Raw genomic sequence first — 13,829 nt, forward strand, 5'->3', positions numbered from 1 at the left:
GCCAACCCATGTCATTTTGCATGGCATTAAAGAGAGGTTTTTACAAAGAATGTGTGAAGTCTCGCTACCTCCCAAATTTATAGGAACCAACAATAAGCAGCAGCTTGGCTGGTGGGTTGAAGCCTGTTCCACAGAGAATCCTTGCTGGGGAGAAGTACTTCCTCATCTCTTTAGCCTGTCTGCTCCTCACATTTGCAGCAATTAATGACTCAATTCTCCTGCACGTCAGCTGGCCTCATTTGATTCTCCGTTCTGGTTCACAGATTTCCGATGTGGTCCACTGCCACACGCAGTAATTTTTGTTGTTTCAGATCTGTAATTACAGGGATATTTGACCTCTGCCTAGTTTGTACAGAATTAAAGATAGCTGATGGATGCTGCCACTAATTTCAGACAGGTCTGTAGATCAAAGAAAAGATACGCTGGCAGCTGCCAGCACCTTCTACATTAGTAGTAAGTATCCGGTGATACATGAACTTCATGTGTCGTGGACCAGCTTCCAAATCGCTCATTTGCAGTATGTTTTAAGTGAACTAGCGATGCTCGTAACTCTCATCGTATCATCCGTAATGGCCAATCAGAGAGTACGGTAGCGCAGGCAGGCAGGCAGGCAGGCAGGCACTGCCCTACCCTGCGCTCGCAGTGTGACTGTCACTCGGAGCTGGCGAAGTAGCGTAGGGTGCTGCTGCTGCTGCTGCTGCTGCTGGATGTTCGTGCCTAAATGCTGAGTGGGCATACAAATTACTATGTCAGAAAACACAAGAGGTTTAGCAGAAAGGTAAGTAGCAGTGCACAGCGTTTTCCGTTTGGCTTAGAGGCGGGTCTAATGTCGCTGTTGAAAGCGGGAGAGAATCTGGAGCCCACTGAAGCATGACTAATCAGTTTGCTAAAATGCTTAGCAATCTCTAGTTTAAAGTATTTCTTCTCTATTGTTAACAGCGACAAATGATGATTTGTAGCATTTAGGTGTGTATTGTGTTCAGGTCTTAAGCCCTTTACTTGGGAGCTACATCAAATGGCAGGTTTCCTTGGAGCATGAGGGAAGCGTGCAACTGGTATTTCTGCCGCTGTGTGCAACTTGTCTTTTTGCTGCTGCTGGGGGTGGCACTGTGTTAATAATTCTTATTCCAGAAAAGATGCCAAGTAATTAATACACTTTATTTGTGCTTTGAGCTTCAGCAGTGGTTTTTTCTTTGTCATCTTTCTGTTTCAAAGGAATATTTTGAAAAGGTTTATTTGTATTGAATGGGGTAATTCTCCTGCATGACAAGAAACAAACAAACAAAAAACCCAGGTAAAATTTTACTAGTCTAAATATTTTAAAACGGATGAGAGTATGTTCTATATAGTGTTAAATATGCTGTTTGGTTCAGGGACACAGGTTTTAAAAAAGCAGGTAAGAATTGTAATACATGTAAACAATAATTGGCGAAGTTTTAGTTATTACAGTAAGTAAGGCTCAGAATAGTTCGGCAGACATGATACTGCATATTGTATGAGACGGATGCCAAGACTTGGTTAATCAATGTTTGCAAAGCACTTGCAGAATCTCTTGGGTGCAGAAGGATTTGCAGTGTATCTGAAGTGTGATGACAACAGCCACTACGAACAGTGTCATATAAGGTTTCTCTCAAATTTATAATCCTGTTTTTCATATACATAATTATGCTCTTTTTTCTTTGCAGTCATTATTCCTAAAAACAAAACCAAACTGCTGCTGCACTTGGTGGTTATTACTGTTGCTGTTTGTTCTGTGCTCCTCTGCCTTTTCCTTGAGATGATACCAGGACTTTGCTTTCTGTTTTTCCTTTCACCAGGCTATGTGTTATGCCATTTTTTAAGGAAGTAACATAGTTTCTAAGTCACAAGACAGATCACATCAGTTTGAGCTGTTCGGAGTCAGGAACGTGATGAGGATTTGTATTTTTGGGGGGCAGCTTTTTTGTGCAGACTTGTATACAACATATTAGTGCAGCATAGCGCTCTGATCATTAGATGCAGATGTTTCAACTGTCCTAACATTGGCCAGGTTACCTTAACTTTGTTAGTGCAACGCCTTATTGTTTCTTCTGTGGATTTTTTTGTCCAGCAGTTCTGGTGGTGATGAACTTGGGCCAAACTTATTCAGCGGGTCTGTGTTATCCTGTTGCCAGTAACCCAAAGACCAGCTGAGAACCCTTGTGACAGGTCAGGCTGACATCTGAATGTTGTAAAGGAGGAAAGTACAGCCAGAGGAAGCCACCGAGATAATCTTCTGACTTTGAGATGGAGCAGCGGGGTTTTTTTTGTTTTGAGTGCAGTAGCACTTCTTAGGGACAGTGATGTTCCCAGGAGCATGCACAATGTGAAATTTTAACCCACCTGCAAGTCTGCAGTGGTCTGCTGGTCAGGAACCATACTGAACATGAGCTGAACTAAAGCAGGTGTTCCAGCAGCAGTTGATACAATAATCTGATGCAGTTTGGTAATGTCTCATCCTTAAAGTGAGAACGTGATCATAATGTCACTAGCCTGCAGTCTCTGTCAGCCTTAGACACAGTCAGATGTGCATTGTCACCCAGCGCTTCTGTGTTCCTGATACCTGAGCTCATCAAATTGCCATGCTCTCCCACATGGTAAATTCTGCATGTCCAGGTTCTTATTTACAGCACATGCACTTTATCTTTTACTTTATTTTCAGAAAGTACAAAACTTGAATTGCTTTCCACATGTCACAGGGTAAGAGCATAGTTTAAAATAACCAAACAAACAAACCACAAACATAATGGAAGACACTTGGATTTTTTGCAACCACTAGAAATGGAATAGCAGACTATACATGGGAATAAGGCTAGAACTGAAGATGCGGAGTTCAAATGTAGCAGTAACGTACTGGTAGAACGAGAACAGATGTGCTGAGTTTATTGTCTCTTCTTCTGGCAGGTCACCTACATCAGACCTCAACATGGCATTGCATGAGTGTATGGCAGCTCTGGATTTATTTCTTAACAACAAGTTCTCGGATGCTTTGGCTTCTTTACAAGCAAAGTAAGTTGATTACTTTTACTAGTTTTCCTCTTTATTTTTCTTTGCTTCTCCGTCTTTCAGGAGAACTGACTGGACAGCTAGTTCTCTGTTAACAGTTGATAAGACTGCATGGTTTTGGTTCAGAAGGGGCTGGTAAGTTAATGTGTTAAGTTTTGGGGAAGACAGAATAAGTGCTTTACACGTGTGTAAGTAAATAACAAGATTGATCAAAGGTAACTACAAAAAGTACAGAATTGTTGTCCAAAGAAGTAACCCTTAAGCTTTAGTACAGTATGTGAAATTCTTGCTCCTGGAAGAATAAAAAACATCTTCTGTCACTTTTTTTTCTTCCTCCTTCCCCATATTTTTCTGCATACCGTGAGAATTTGAGAATTTATAGTTTTGTGTCTAAATGAGCAACTGACCATGAATTGCCAGGTTTGGGACATATTACTTCAGGTATGAATTGGATTTTTTGTGTTATTTTTGATAACCACTTGCAGAAACTTTCTCACAGCTTTTTTTGCAATTCAGTGTTGTGGTCATGCACTAATTTCCTAATTACATTGCAGCCCAGCATGTAACGACTGGCCCAGCTGCAAACAATGAGGTCATAAAATAGCTTATAAAAATTGTTGTGTCTTTACAATGTCTGTGATTTTTCATACCCTGTCCTGAAGTAACCTGTGCTCTTAGCTTGTTGAAGTCTGTGATTAATTCACATTTTTTTCCCCCAATTTGCTCCATTTATTTTTGAGCCTTCAGCAAATTACATCACGCCTTCTTTCAGGCCACTGGACTATGAAACAAGTAAAATTCATAGGTAAGGCAGTAGTGCGTGTTTGATATGCATGAGGGGTAACTATAGTGAATGCTACATATCTGCTTTGCTGAGGTATCAGCCTCAGTCTTTGATGCCAGAATCTGTAGCTTAACTGTGTGAGTACACTCTGTGGAAGACATTCATGATAAATTGTAGGCTCAGATGTATTAATAATACTGGTTTTATTCACAGCAGTGTTGTTTTGTGTTTATATATCATCAGAAGATACCATAAAAATGGTAAGAATAATAACTGTGTTTTCATTAAATTCTGACAGTAAAGGCCCTGTGCCCATCTGGAAATGCTTACTCAGTGCTTAACATAAAATAGGGAAGTATTTTGTTGAAGGGGTTTCCAAAACACTGCAAAAGCTAGTGAGGCTGTGGGGTCTTTTTCTGTAAATCCATTTTTCTTCTGTTGCATATGGGCTTTGTTCAGCTTTTATTGGGCCCTGCAGAATATATTTCATGAGCTGATACTCTGTTTTTGTACCTGACTGTATTCCAAACTGCAAAACCATTTTGAAACTGATTTTTCGTGTTAGGTTGTTGTTATGAGGTGGTCCTTATTCCTGTTGCCTTTGGCAATGAGGAAAATACAGGCTTTGCAAGTGTAGTGCAGAAACAGGATGCTAAGTTTCTCCACAGATGATATCCGTTATGGACACCCTCTGTCTCTTTAGGGAATGACAAGAGCTGTAGAGTGGGCACATGTGGTAATGCTGACTATTTTCTTTAGGAGTCATCAGTTCCTCACTGTTGCCTTTTAGCGTGCTGAGATTTGAAATTAGTTTTCACAGTCCATAAACATACTATCTTTGTTTAAAGAAATACTTTTCAGTTTTTACATGCTTGTAAAGAATTTCATACCATACCAAAGCTTTTGCAGCTTTACCACTTATGTTGTAGGACATACTCTGCTCTGTATTACATTGTTGCAGATTCACTAAATTACTCACATTTGGCCTCCACAATAAGTGTATTTTCAACTGATTTGTACCATGTGTAACTGAGAGCAGATTTGGCAATGTATGGGAATGCAAATTGGAAGATCTTTCCTAGCAGCTTAAAAATAAATATCTGAGGATGGTGTCTAGACTTGTGTTGAGGTAAAGCTCTTTTTTCCTCTTAGAAAAGCAAATCCATCGTAAAGAAGAGATCTTTTTTCATAAAAAAAAAAAAAATCTGGTGTTTTTGCTTCATGTTACATAACTTTTCTTGTTTCCTCAGCTGCCTTTTAGGTTTCGGAGTCAGTTTTCTTTATTATCATTAACAGTCATTGTATAATAGTGGGCTCCAATTATCTTGTGGTTTCTGCACTAAGTTTAATTAAATTAATCTTTTATATGGAGTATTCACATTAAGTCTAAGAACTCTTAAGAAATTCCTTAAATTCAGTCACCAAACACAGCATTGGTTTTGAATATGTAACCTGTTAACTATGACAATGAGTAACACTGAAACTGTTTAGTCACTGGAGTGGGGGAAAAAAATCTTATCTTCCCCCTCAACCCTGAGATATATACAGTAAATCGATTAAAAGCTGGCTAGATTTTAGCCCTCATGTAATTGCAAACAGATAATCATAAATTAAAAAGTTGATTCTGGTGAGATGTCCCCTTCCCCAAGACAAATGTTTAATGTTTTAATAATTACCCTGAAGGAAAGCATGACATAATCACCTGATAGTTTGCTGATGTCAAATAATTTGGGAGAATGGTAAATAACAAAGATAAATTCACAACACAGAGTAATCTGGATCACTGGATGAGCTGCAACACATCTGTGTTGCTGCTTGCAGTATTATAAGAACAGTATGAGAACGATTCATTCTGGGCAGTTGAGTTCATTCTGAAAATAGTCTCCACAAAGCACTTGGTGGTGTTTGGTGGAATGTTAATTCTAGAATGACTGTGTTTGAAAGGTAAGCTCAATCCTTTGATGTGAGAGTTACCTCAGGTAGGTGTGAAGAGATTGTGCTACTGCTCTGTTAGTTACTTGTGAAACTCTTATTGGAATAATGTAGTTCTGTGGTACCTATTTACTATCACTGGCGTTTTTAATATAAACCCAATTTACAATATTAAATGTTATCTTGTATATTCTGATCTTTAAAAAATTTAAAGAGGTTACTAAGGAATGGAAGCCTTTCGTAATGGCTGTCTTCATGGTGTGGTGAAATGTTCTTGCCCTTGTAGAACAAAAGCAAACATGAGGTTGTTCAGTGGGATGGAGGAGCTTTCTCTGGGAACTGACCTAGCAAAGAAGGCGTGTGATTGTCAAGAGCGGTGAAAGAGTGAGGAGAAGCACATGGAGGTAGAGGGAAGCTCTAGACAGTGTTTGGATAAAGATGGCGTACAGCTCTGCAGAAAGCTCGAGTTAGCTATTTATGGTAAAGAATGACAGGAACATGAAGGTGGTCATTATTTCTAGGGTTTTTAAATATTTTTTTTATGCCTGGAGTCTGGAAGAACACAACTTTTGTAGTCTTTGTAAACAAATGCATTGCTGCCAAAACCCGACTTAATTGTTGGTTTCACCTCCTAGCTGAAAGAACTTGCTAGATTCCAGATTTTAGGGAATGGCTTAGATCAAAAAGGCTCAGAGGTACTCTTGTTGAACCACAGCTTTTCGGCTTAGACCAGACTTAGACCATTCTGGTGGCTTGTGGTAACTAGGGAACCAGGCTGGTGGCTGATTAGAATGGCCCTTCCTAGTTGTAAACTTAGTGCTAGTGGGGAGTTTTCATAGGAAACAGGTTTTTGTTCATCAAAACAGAGAGTTTCTACAGAAGCCCACGCAGTAAGTCCAGCAAGTTGTTTGGACATTGGGTGGAACTTCTGATCAAAGATGAGGAAAGCCTTCAGGCCCCGTGTGACCACATTCTCCTGATGGAGTTTTGATTTGGGCCTCAATCTCTCACTCTTGGGTACACCTGGATGAACGGACTGTTGGCTGGTCTGTGGAGGGTCTTTCTCACTCTGTGCTGTTGGTTTTGTTTCACTTGTTAGAAGTATCTTGATACTAAATCAGGGCATGGACTTGAACTTGGGGTTTCTGTAACCTGGTGATGGATGTCCTGCCTGCTGGATTATTGTAAAATGATCCACAAAAAGATTTTGGGCACAGTGTTTTTCACAAAAACATACTAGCCCCTGGGTTAATTCTGAGGTCAAAACAAGCCAAGCTTTTTGTTTTTCATACTTCAGCTGGAGGGGAGATCTGTCACCATCTTCACCTTGGTACTTGTTTTCAAGCAGGAATAAAAGTGTTCTCCAACAGCTCTCAAGAAAGGGCAGTGCTACAAGATGGTAATGATTGCACCATAGCTGGAGAACAGGCATGTGGTGTAACTCCGTAAGTGCCTAAAGATATTACTATAATCCTCTTATTAAGCCATGTGATACCAACTACTGGGATAAGTCATTAATCAGAATATTAGTTGTATTTATGTCATAAAGGCTTGTTAACTACAACAACATCCTGGGGGAAGTGCTGCTGAGGAATCAAAAGAAGAAAGAAAAAGCTATCAAGTTTCATTCTTTATCCATCCATATAAAATGCAGGCCTTAAAACTTCTGGCAATATGCCAGGATGTAACTGGCAACTTTAATTGTATGGGTAGTATAAATAGCATAGATAACTCTTACATTTGGTTACATTTCTACCCATCTCCCAGCCCCTGAAAAAAAAAAAAAAGAGTAAATCTGAGTGTTGATAAATACCAGTTGACTAATGATAAACACTAATTATTGTCTCCTTTAAATATTAGAAGCTAAATAGATTAAACCATTGGTTAGGACAAGAGTGATTTGGTATCAGAAGCAAATTACTGGAGAGAGAAATCCCTCTTTACCATGTATATGTGAAAAGTATCAATTTTCCTTTTAGTGTAGTGAATTAAATATTTATCTGCTTTGATTTTGAAAGCAAATTTCTAAAATTTTGGAAGGGGACTATTTTAGTGCCTTCCCTATGCTTTGAATTTGAACCTTTAGAAAGGTTTTATTTTAATAAATATGAGATGAAATGTGTTTCTCTGCACCCACTGAGGCTGATGAATAATCAAATGAGCAGGGACACTTCATCATGCTGGCATTTTATAGTATGTTCATTTTTTTTCTACTTTGCATTATCAGTGTATTGAAAGAATCATGATGCAGGAGGCCAAGACAGAGCTGTCCTGGCTTTACTGGATTTTGAACTAATTTGTCCATTATCTCTCTGTTCTTCTTACTCATGTTGGAGATGAGATGGATGTTAACATAGTCTGGGGCTCATAGTACTTATGGTAGTGGGTGATTTCCCAAAATGGCTTTTATGCTCGACTGGTTTAGAGGTTGGTTAGAGCAGCTTGTTAGGTAACCTGTGGACATGGTGAGGGCAACTAGGAATTAAGGACAGCCAAAAACCACAGACTGTGGTGGGGTTTAAAGACGTACACTGCAAATTTCTTCAGTACAACCAGCCTGCTCTGTGCTGTGTGTGTTGGAAAAAGTAGCCCTTCGTTGTCAATATGAAGGTTGGCAAGGGAAGCACCAGATACCTGTGTAATGCTGTCTGTGCCAGCACTAGGTATTATTTTAATCCCTAGATCTCAAAAGCTATATATACAAAGAAAGTTAGGATGGTATCATCACTTGGATTTTTCTTTGGTAATTTTATTGCAAAATGTCATTGAGAGGGGGTTGCTTTAGATGCAGACAAGTTATTTTTTGGCTCTGGAAAACACTAACCAATCATCAGGGACTCCTGAGGATACTTAAGGGTGTTTTACTCCATCGAGCAACAGAATTAATGCATAATAGTGTATGAATTGTTAGAAAACTTAAAGGGATCCAGGTCACCACAGTGAGTTATTAGATCATTGATTAGTGTAGGATTGTCTTAAGTTATCCTTAAAATCATCTTTCAATTCAATCCAGGTATCAAAACCTGGGGAGGCAAGTGTATTTCCAGGGGAGAAATTAAATGGATTGAGGTGTCTTTAAAGTTTGGCTTTTCCCCTTAAAACAAAGCCACTGAATCAGAGTGGTTGAGGTTGGAAGGGACCTCTGGAGGTCACCTACTCGAGCAGGGTCACCTAGACGTGGTTGCCCAGGACCATGTCCAGATGGCTTTTGAATATCTCCAACGATACAGACTCTACGAGCTCTCTGGACAACCTGTGCCAGTGCTTGGTCACACTGATAGTAAAAAAAGTGTTTCCTGATGTTCAGACAGAGCCTCCTGTGTTTCAGTTTGTGCCCATTGCCTCTGGTCCTGTCACTAGGCACCAATGAAAAGAGCCTGGCTCCATTCTCTTTGCACCCTCCCTTCAGGTATTTCTATACATTATAGGAAACCCCTAAGCTTCTCTTCTCCAGGCAGAACAGTACCAGTTCTCTCAGCCTTTCCTCAGAGCAGAGATGTTGCGGTCCCTTAATCATCCTTATCGCCCTTCATTGGACTTTCTCAAATATGTCCAGGTACTGAGGAGCCCAGAACTGGACACAGCACTTCAGGTGTGGCCTCACCAGTGCTGAGCAGGGGGGAAGGATCACCTCCCTCAACCTGCTGGCAGCAACACTCCTAATGCAGTCCAAGGTACCATTAGCCCTATTTGCAGCAAGGGCACATTGCTGGAACACCACTTTCTCCTTGACAGAAGAAGAAAATTAAGTGGCTCATTTTGAGAAACAAGCACCTGAAGTACGTGTATTGAGAATAGGTGTACTGAGGGTGGAGATTTTGTTGAAAGGATATCCTTGTTTGAAATGGAAGTATTTTTGAATATTCCCTGCCATATAGAACTATCTGATCCATTCTAAAAGTGTGAACAATTGAAATAGCAATTGTTGCGCTTTAGCAGTATTTGTCTAAGTCATGCTATTTATCAGGGGTGGATGAGCAAGGTCTACAGAGAGTTTCTGTGGCAGAAATTCATCTGAACTTGCCCTTCAGCATATTTCCCAAGTCATCTTTATTGGACCTCTAGGCCTGAAGATATTTTGATTCATTTGCGGAGGATAATACCATACATAGGTACTGGCTGAATGTTGTAAATGTGTGCAATATATAAACCCTTCTTCCTGCCAGAGGAAAGATGCTGGCAATGGCTGAAGGTAGGAGTTAATTGTTTTCCTTGCACTAATGCCAAAGTTTTTGGCTTTCAGCAAAAGAGGCACCATCTGAAATCCCACAGAAGAATATTTAAGTTGAACAAATTGTGGTGGAAGGTTGGCAGAGCGGGAGAGGAGGAAAAAGTTGTAACGTTTGGTATAGACTGGAATGCATCTGGTGGGAAGATCTGTTTAAAGAAGATTCTACTTTGGCCATGGTTATAGTACTGTGTTAATTATCTCTGTATTATAATTTCTGTATTTGTATTTGTTTTTTAAAATTAATAATATAATCAAATCAGCTGTGCTTTGCATCTTGTGTTTTCTTGCAGAACTAAAGATAGTATGTACCATGCACTGACTTATGCCACCATATTGGAAATGCAAGCTATGATGACATTTGATCCTCAGGACATCCTGAATGCAGGAAACACAATGAAGGAAGCTCAAGCCACCTGTCAAAAGTAAGTGTGGAGCAATTCAGTCAATATATAGTCCCTTCATGGGAAAGTTTTGAAAGACATACAGGTTAAAAAAGGACACATAATTTTATAGAAATCATAGGAAGACTGAGGTTGGAAGGGACATCAGGAGGTCATCTAGTCCAGCCTCCTGCTCAAAGGAGGGTCAGTTATGAGGTCAGACCACATAACTTAGGGTTTTCAGCAGTCTAGTCTTGAAAACTTTGCTTTACTGCAATATCTGATTTTTCTTGTCAATTAGACCGTTTTGTCCTATCTTTAGCCCTGTAGGTTCTGCAGTGTCTGGAGGTTACTTACCATTTACAGACACTGCAGAATCTTCCCATTTGGTGATGGTTGTACTGTAGCTAGCTGTCTTTGAGTCAACTGTGCTCCCACTTCTGTACACACATGCGCACATGTACACACACACACACAAAATGAATCAAAAAGCCCCTTTATCCCCGTCCTTCATCAAGACAGATTTCCGCACATGAAGGGTAAAAGATGGATCCCAGGAGGACCATGTTGACTAAGTTTTCTATGGAATATGCTGAAGTTTGTGTATGTCATAAGATGACAGAGGGTTGGTGAGTGCTAGAGGTATGTTAGTAACTGTACGGGTGGCCAGCTGAAAGATACCGTTCTCTGTTGTTGATGCTTCATGTTCAGAATGACCAAACTGACTTTTCTGCAGATTTAGGAAGAAATCAACAGTAGCTGATTCTATCAACAACCTTGTGCATAGACAAAGCCTTGAACACTTTACTGAAGGTAACATTATCTCTAAATGCATAATGTTTTTGTGGTTTTTTTGCTACAATTTGAATTGTGTAGAATTTTTCACTGAATGTGTTTTTGCAGATTGTGAGTTCACTGACAAAATCTCTGATTTGGCATTTCCAAAATTGCTGGATCAGTGTTTGGGCAATCACTGTGTCACCACATCCCAAATAGCTAACTTTTTTTTTTTGTTGGTTGCTGACTCAGCATTTCCAAAAATTGCTGGGCAAAGAAATACCTAGAAAGAAGTAGGGAAATGCCTAGAATGGTTCTAGATCCAGGAATTCCTGGAAAGCACCAGAGAAATTCTTGCAAAGTTTCTGTAACTGTGTGTCATTACTGTTTAGAGTTACTTCAGTAGTCTAGAACTACACTACAGCAAATTTGGAAAAGATTTTTCTCAGCTTGAGCTTTGTGATCTTATTCCTATATTAATGGGCTAAGTGTTTTTTAATTAATGTTGTCTGATTGATTTGTTTTTTTCTCCCCTCCGTGTGACGCTAGAGGAAATCCATGCAGAAATTTGCTATGCTGAATGTTTACTTCAGAGAGCAGCACTCACATTCCTACAGGTATGGATTCCTGCGTGGCTCTTTGGGTGAAAAAAAAAGTACACACCATACAGGTTTCTTTTCTTAAAACTAATGAAATGGCAGAAGACCCTAGTTTGACCTAACGGTCTAAGACTCTTTCATCTGGATTAAATCTGGCTTTTATCTGGACTGTCTGCTGATGAGATAGTAAAATGTTGTGTTATCCCTCATGATTATCTAAAAATGCTTATCTCGATACACATAGCGCCGAGTCCCCTATGATGCCCTTCTCCAGTCCCTTTTGGATGTGTGAAATGTAACTGCAGTAAGCACTGATTTTCAAGTACTGTGTGTTGGGATATCAGATTAAAAAAAAAACAAAAAAAACACCAAAAAAGAGATGGTCATTGAAACTGTGCTATGCTGGAATGCAAGTGAGATTTTTGTTTCAGTCAGGCTGGTGTTTGCTTTCCCAAGACTGCTTTCTTGCCTCTTTGTTCTTGAACAGCTATTATAGCCTACACAGCTATAGGGCTCCACACATGCTTTTTGCTGAACAGCGCTGCCTGTCTTGAAAAGAAGGGGAGCTCTCCCTCTTCTTTGAATTTTATGTCTGTGCTAATGAAGCTTGATTTGTTGGATGGAGGGACATTAGTAATACTTACCTAGGCTCCAGCTTGCAATTTAAATTGATAATCGTAGTTGGAATAACTGATTTTTCTTCTTGACTTGGCTGTACTTGCTGTATGACAGTGGGCCTCTTCCTCTATGCAGAGGGGATAATAAAAGTCACATTCACAAAGGGCTTCTGTTTCTTGCCTGAAGATGCTGATAGAGAATGAAATGCAGCTGGTGATTTTATAATGTTTGGGAGTTGCCAGATGGGCTCTGATTTATGTTGCTTATGATAGTTTATGAACCATGTAGCCTTTTTCAGCAGTCTGCCATGCCCCTGTGCTAGAAACTCTTGCTTCATAGCAAAACCAGTAGTCAGAGTAGCTTCTTCTGAAGGTTTTTAGAGTGCTGATGATGGTGACTTTATGGTAAGATGATGGACTTTGTAATGGCCAAGGTGTAGCTACCTATTTCCATGTTCCTTTGGGATTCTTTGTGATGAGTAGCCTCTAGCACTGGGGACAGTTTGGGTGATATCTGAACCTGAGGAAGCAAGTCTTTTCAGAACTTCTCCATTGTGCCTGTAAGACAGGAGTGTTTTTGCCATGTCTCTTGGTTTTAAGCACTATTTTCACAGGTGTCTGTTTTTAAGAATGTTTATAGATACGTGAGATATTTAAGAGTAAGAAAATAATTTCTTGTCCTCTGCTGCATAAAGAATGTCTGTCTATTTGCTTCCTCTTCTATTCTGTGTTTAATTTTTCATGAACATGTGAACTGGTTTTAACAATTAAATAAAGGCACTTGGTTCCAACAGCTATCAAAGTAGGTTAGTTTTGATGCTTAATGTAAATGACCAAATCCAGTTGAAAACACATAGAAATTAGTCTCGGGATTTTTCAAGGGCTGGACTGTTCTCATGTTGGTTATCTCTGTTATTGGTATTGTGAGTATTCTGAATTAAACATTTTAAAACCATCTTCTTTCCTCTTTCCGTTTTCCATTCAAAGGAAAACATAACTGAACCTTTACATATGGTTAAGTATGCTGTACCCACCCCCCCAGTTGCTAATTAAAAACGGACTTTCTCTACAGAACAAAATAAAACAGGATCACATTTTTCTGTGGTTATTTTGTTTGCATGTGATTGGGATTCAAATCTCTAGGGATATATCATCAGGAATTACATGTTCATTTATGGTGCATAGTTTCTGTCCTCAATTATCACTCTTGATAATGTTGCTTAAGGATAACTGTAAGGGACACAGGCTAGTGGTGGTGTGGGCTGCAGGAGTAAGCCCCTGTCCCTCAGTTCAGGCCATTAGGCTTCCTATAGTAGTTCATAGAAAGCAAAGTCTGGAAGAAGTTGAACTGTAACTCTGATTGGATTGAGTTATCTTCCTGACTTACAGGAGGATGGAAAGCTCTTTGAGGCAGGTTCTGTCTCTTTACTTACATATTGATGAGCACATTTCGGTCCTGTTTAAGGAAACATTACAAATGTTATC

The 13,829-nt window shown here is 39.6% G+C and overlaps 1 protein-coding gene across 2 annotated transcripts in view; it reads left to right on the forward strand.

Annotated features, from left to right (window-relative positions):
* The first annotated feature begins 2,926 nt into the window (after positions 1 to 2,926).
* The window catches only part of TTC39A (tetratricopeptide repeat domain 39A), a 37,387-nt gene continuing 26,484 nt past the window's right edge, over positions 2,927 to 13,829 (forward strand). For both annotated transcript variants that reach the window (XM_009481937.2, XM_009481945.2), the window contains exons 1-4: positions 2,927 to 3,027; positions 10,262 to 10,393; positions 11,088 to 11,164; positions 11,678 to 11,745. In XM_009481937.2, coding sequence (XP_009480212.1) covers positions 2,945 to 3,027; positions 10,262 to 10,393; positions 11,088 to 11,164; positions 11,678 to 11,745 — 360 coding nt within the window. In that variant the 5' untranslated portion in view covers positions 2,927 to 2,944. The remainder of the gene's footprint in view (positions 3,028 to 10,261; positions 10,394 to 11,087; positions 11,165 to 11,677; positions 11,746 to 13,829) is intronic.

The sequence above is a fragment of the Pelecanus crispus genome, chromosome 5 (genome assembly GCF_030463565.1).
Source record: "Pelecanus crispus isolate bPelCri1 chromosome 5, bPelCri1.pri, whole genome shotgun sequence".
Taxonomy (NCBI): domain Eukaryota; kingdom Metazoa; phylum Chordata; class Aves; order Pelecaniformes; family Pelecanidae; genus Pelecanus; species Pelecanus crispus.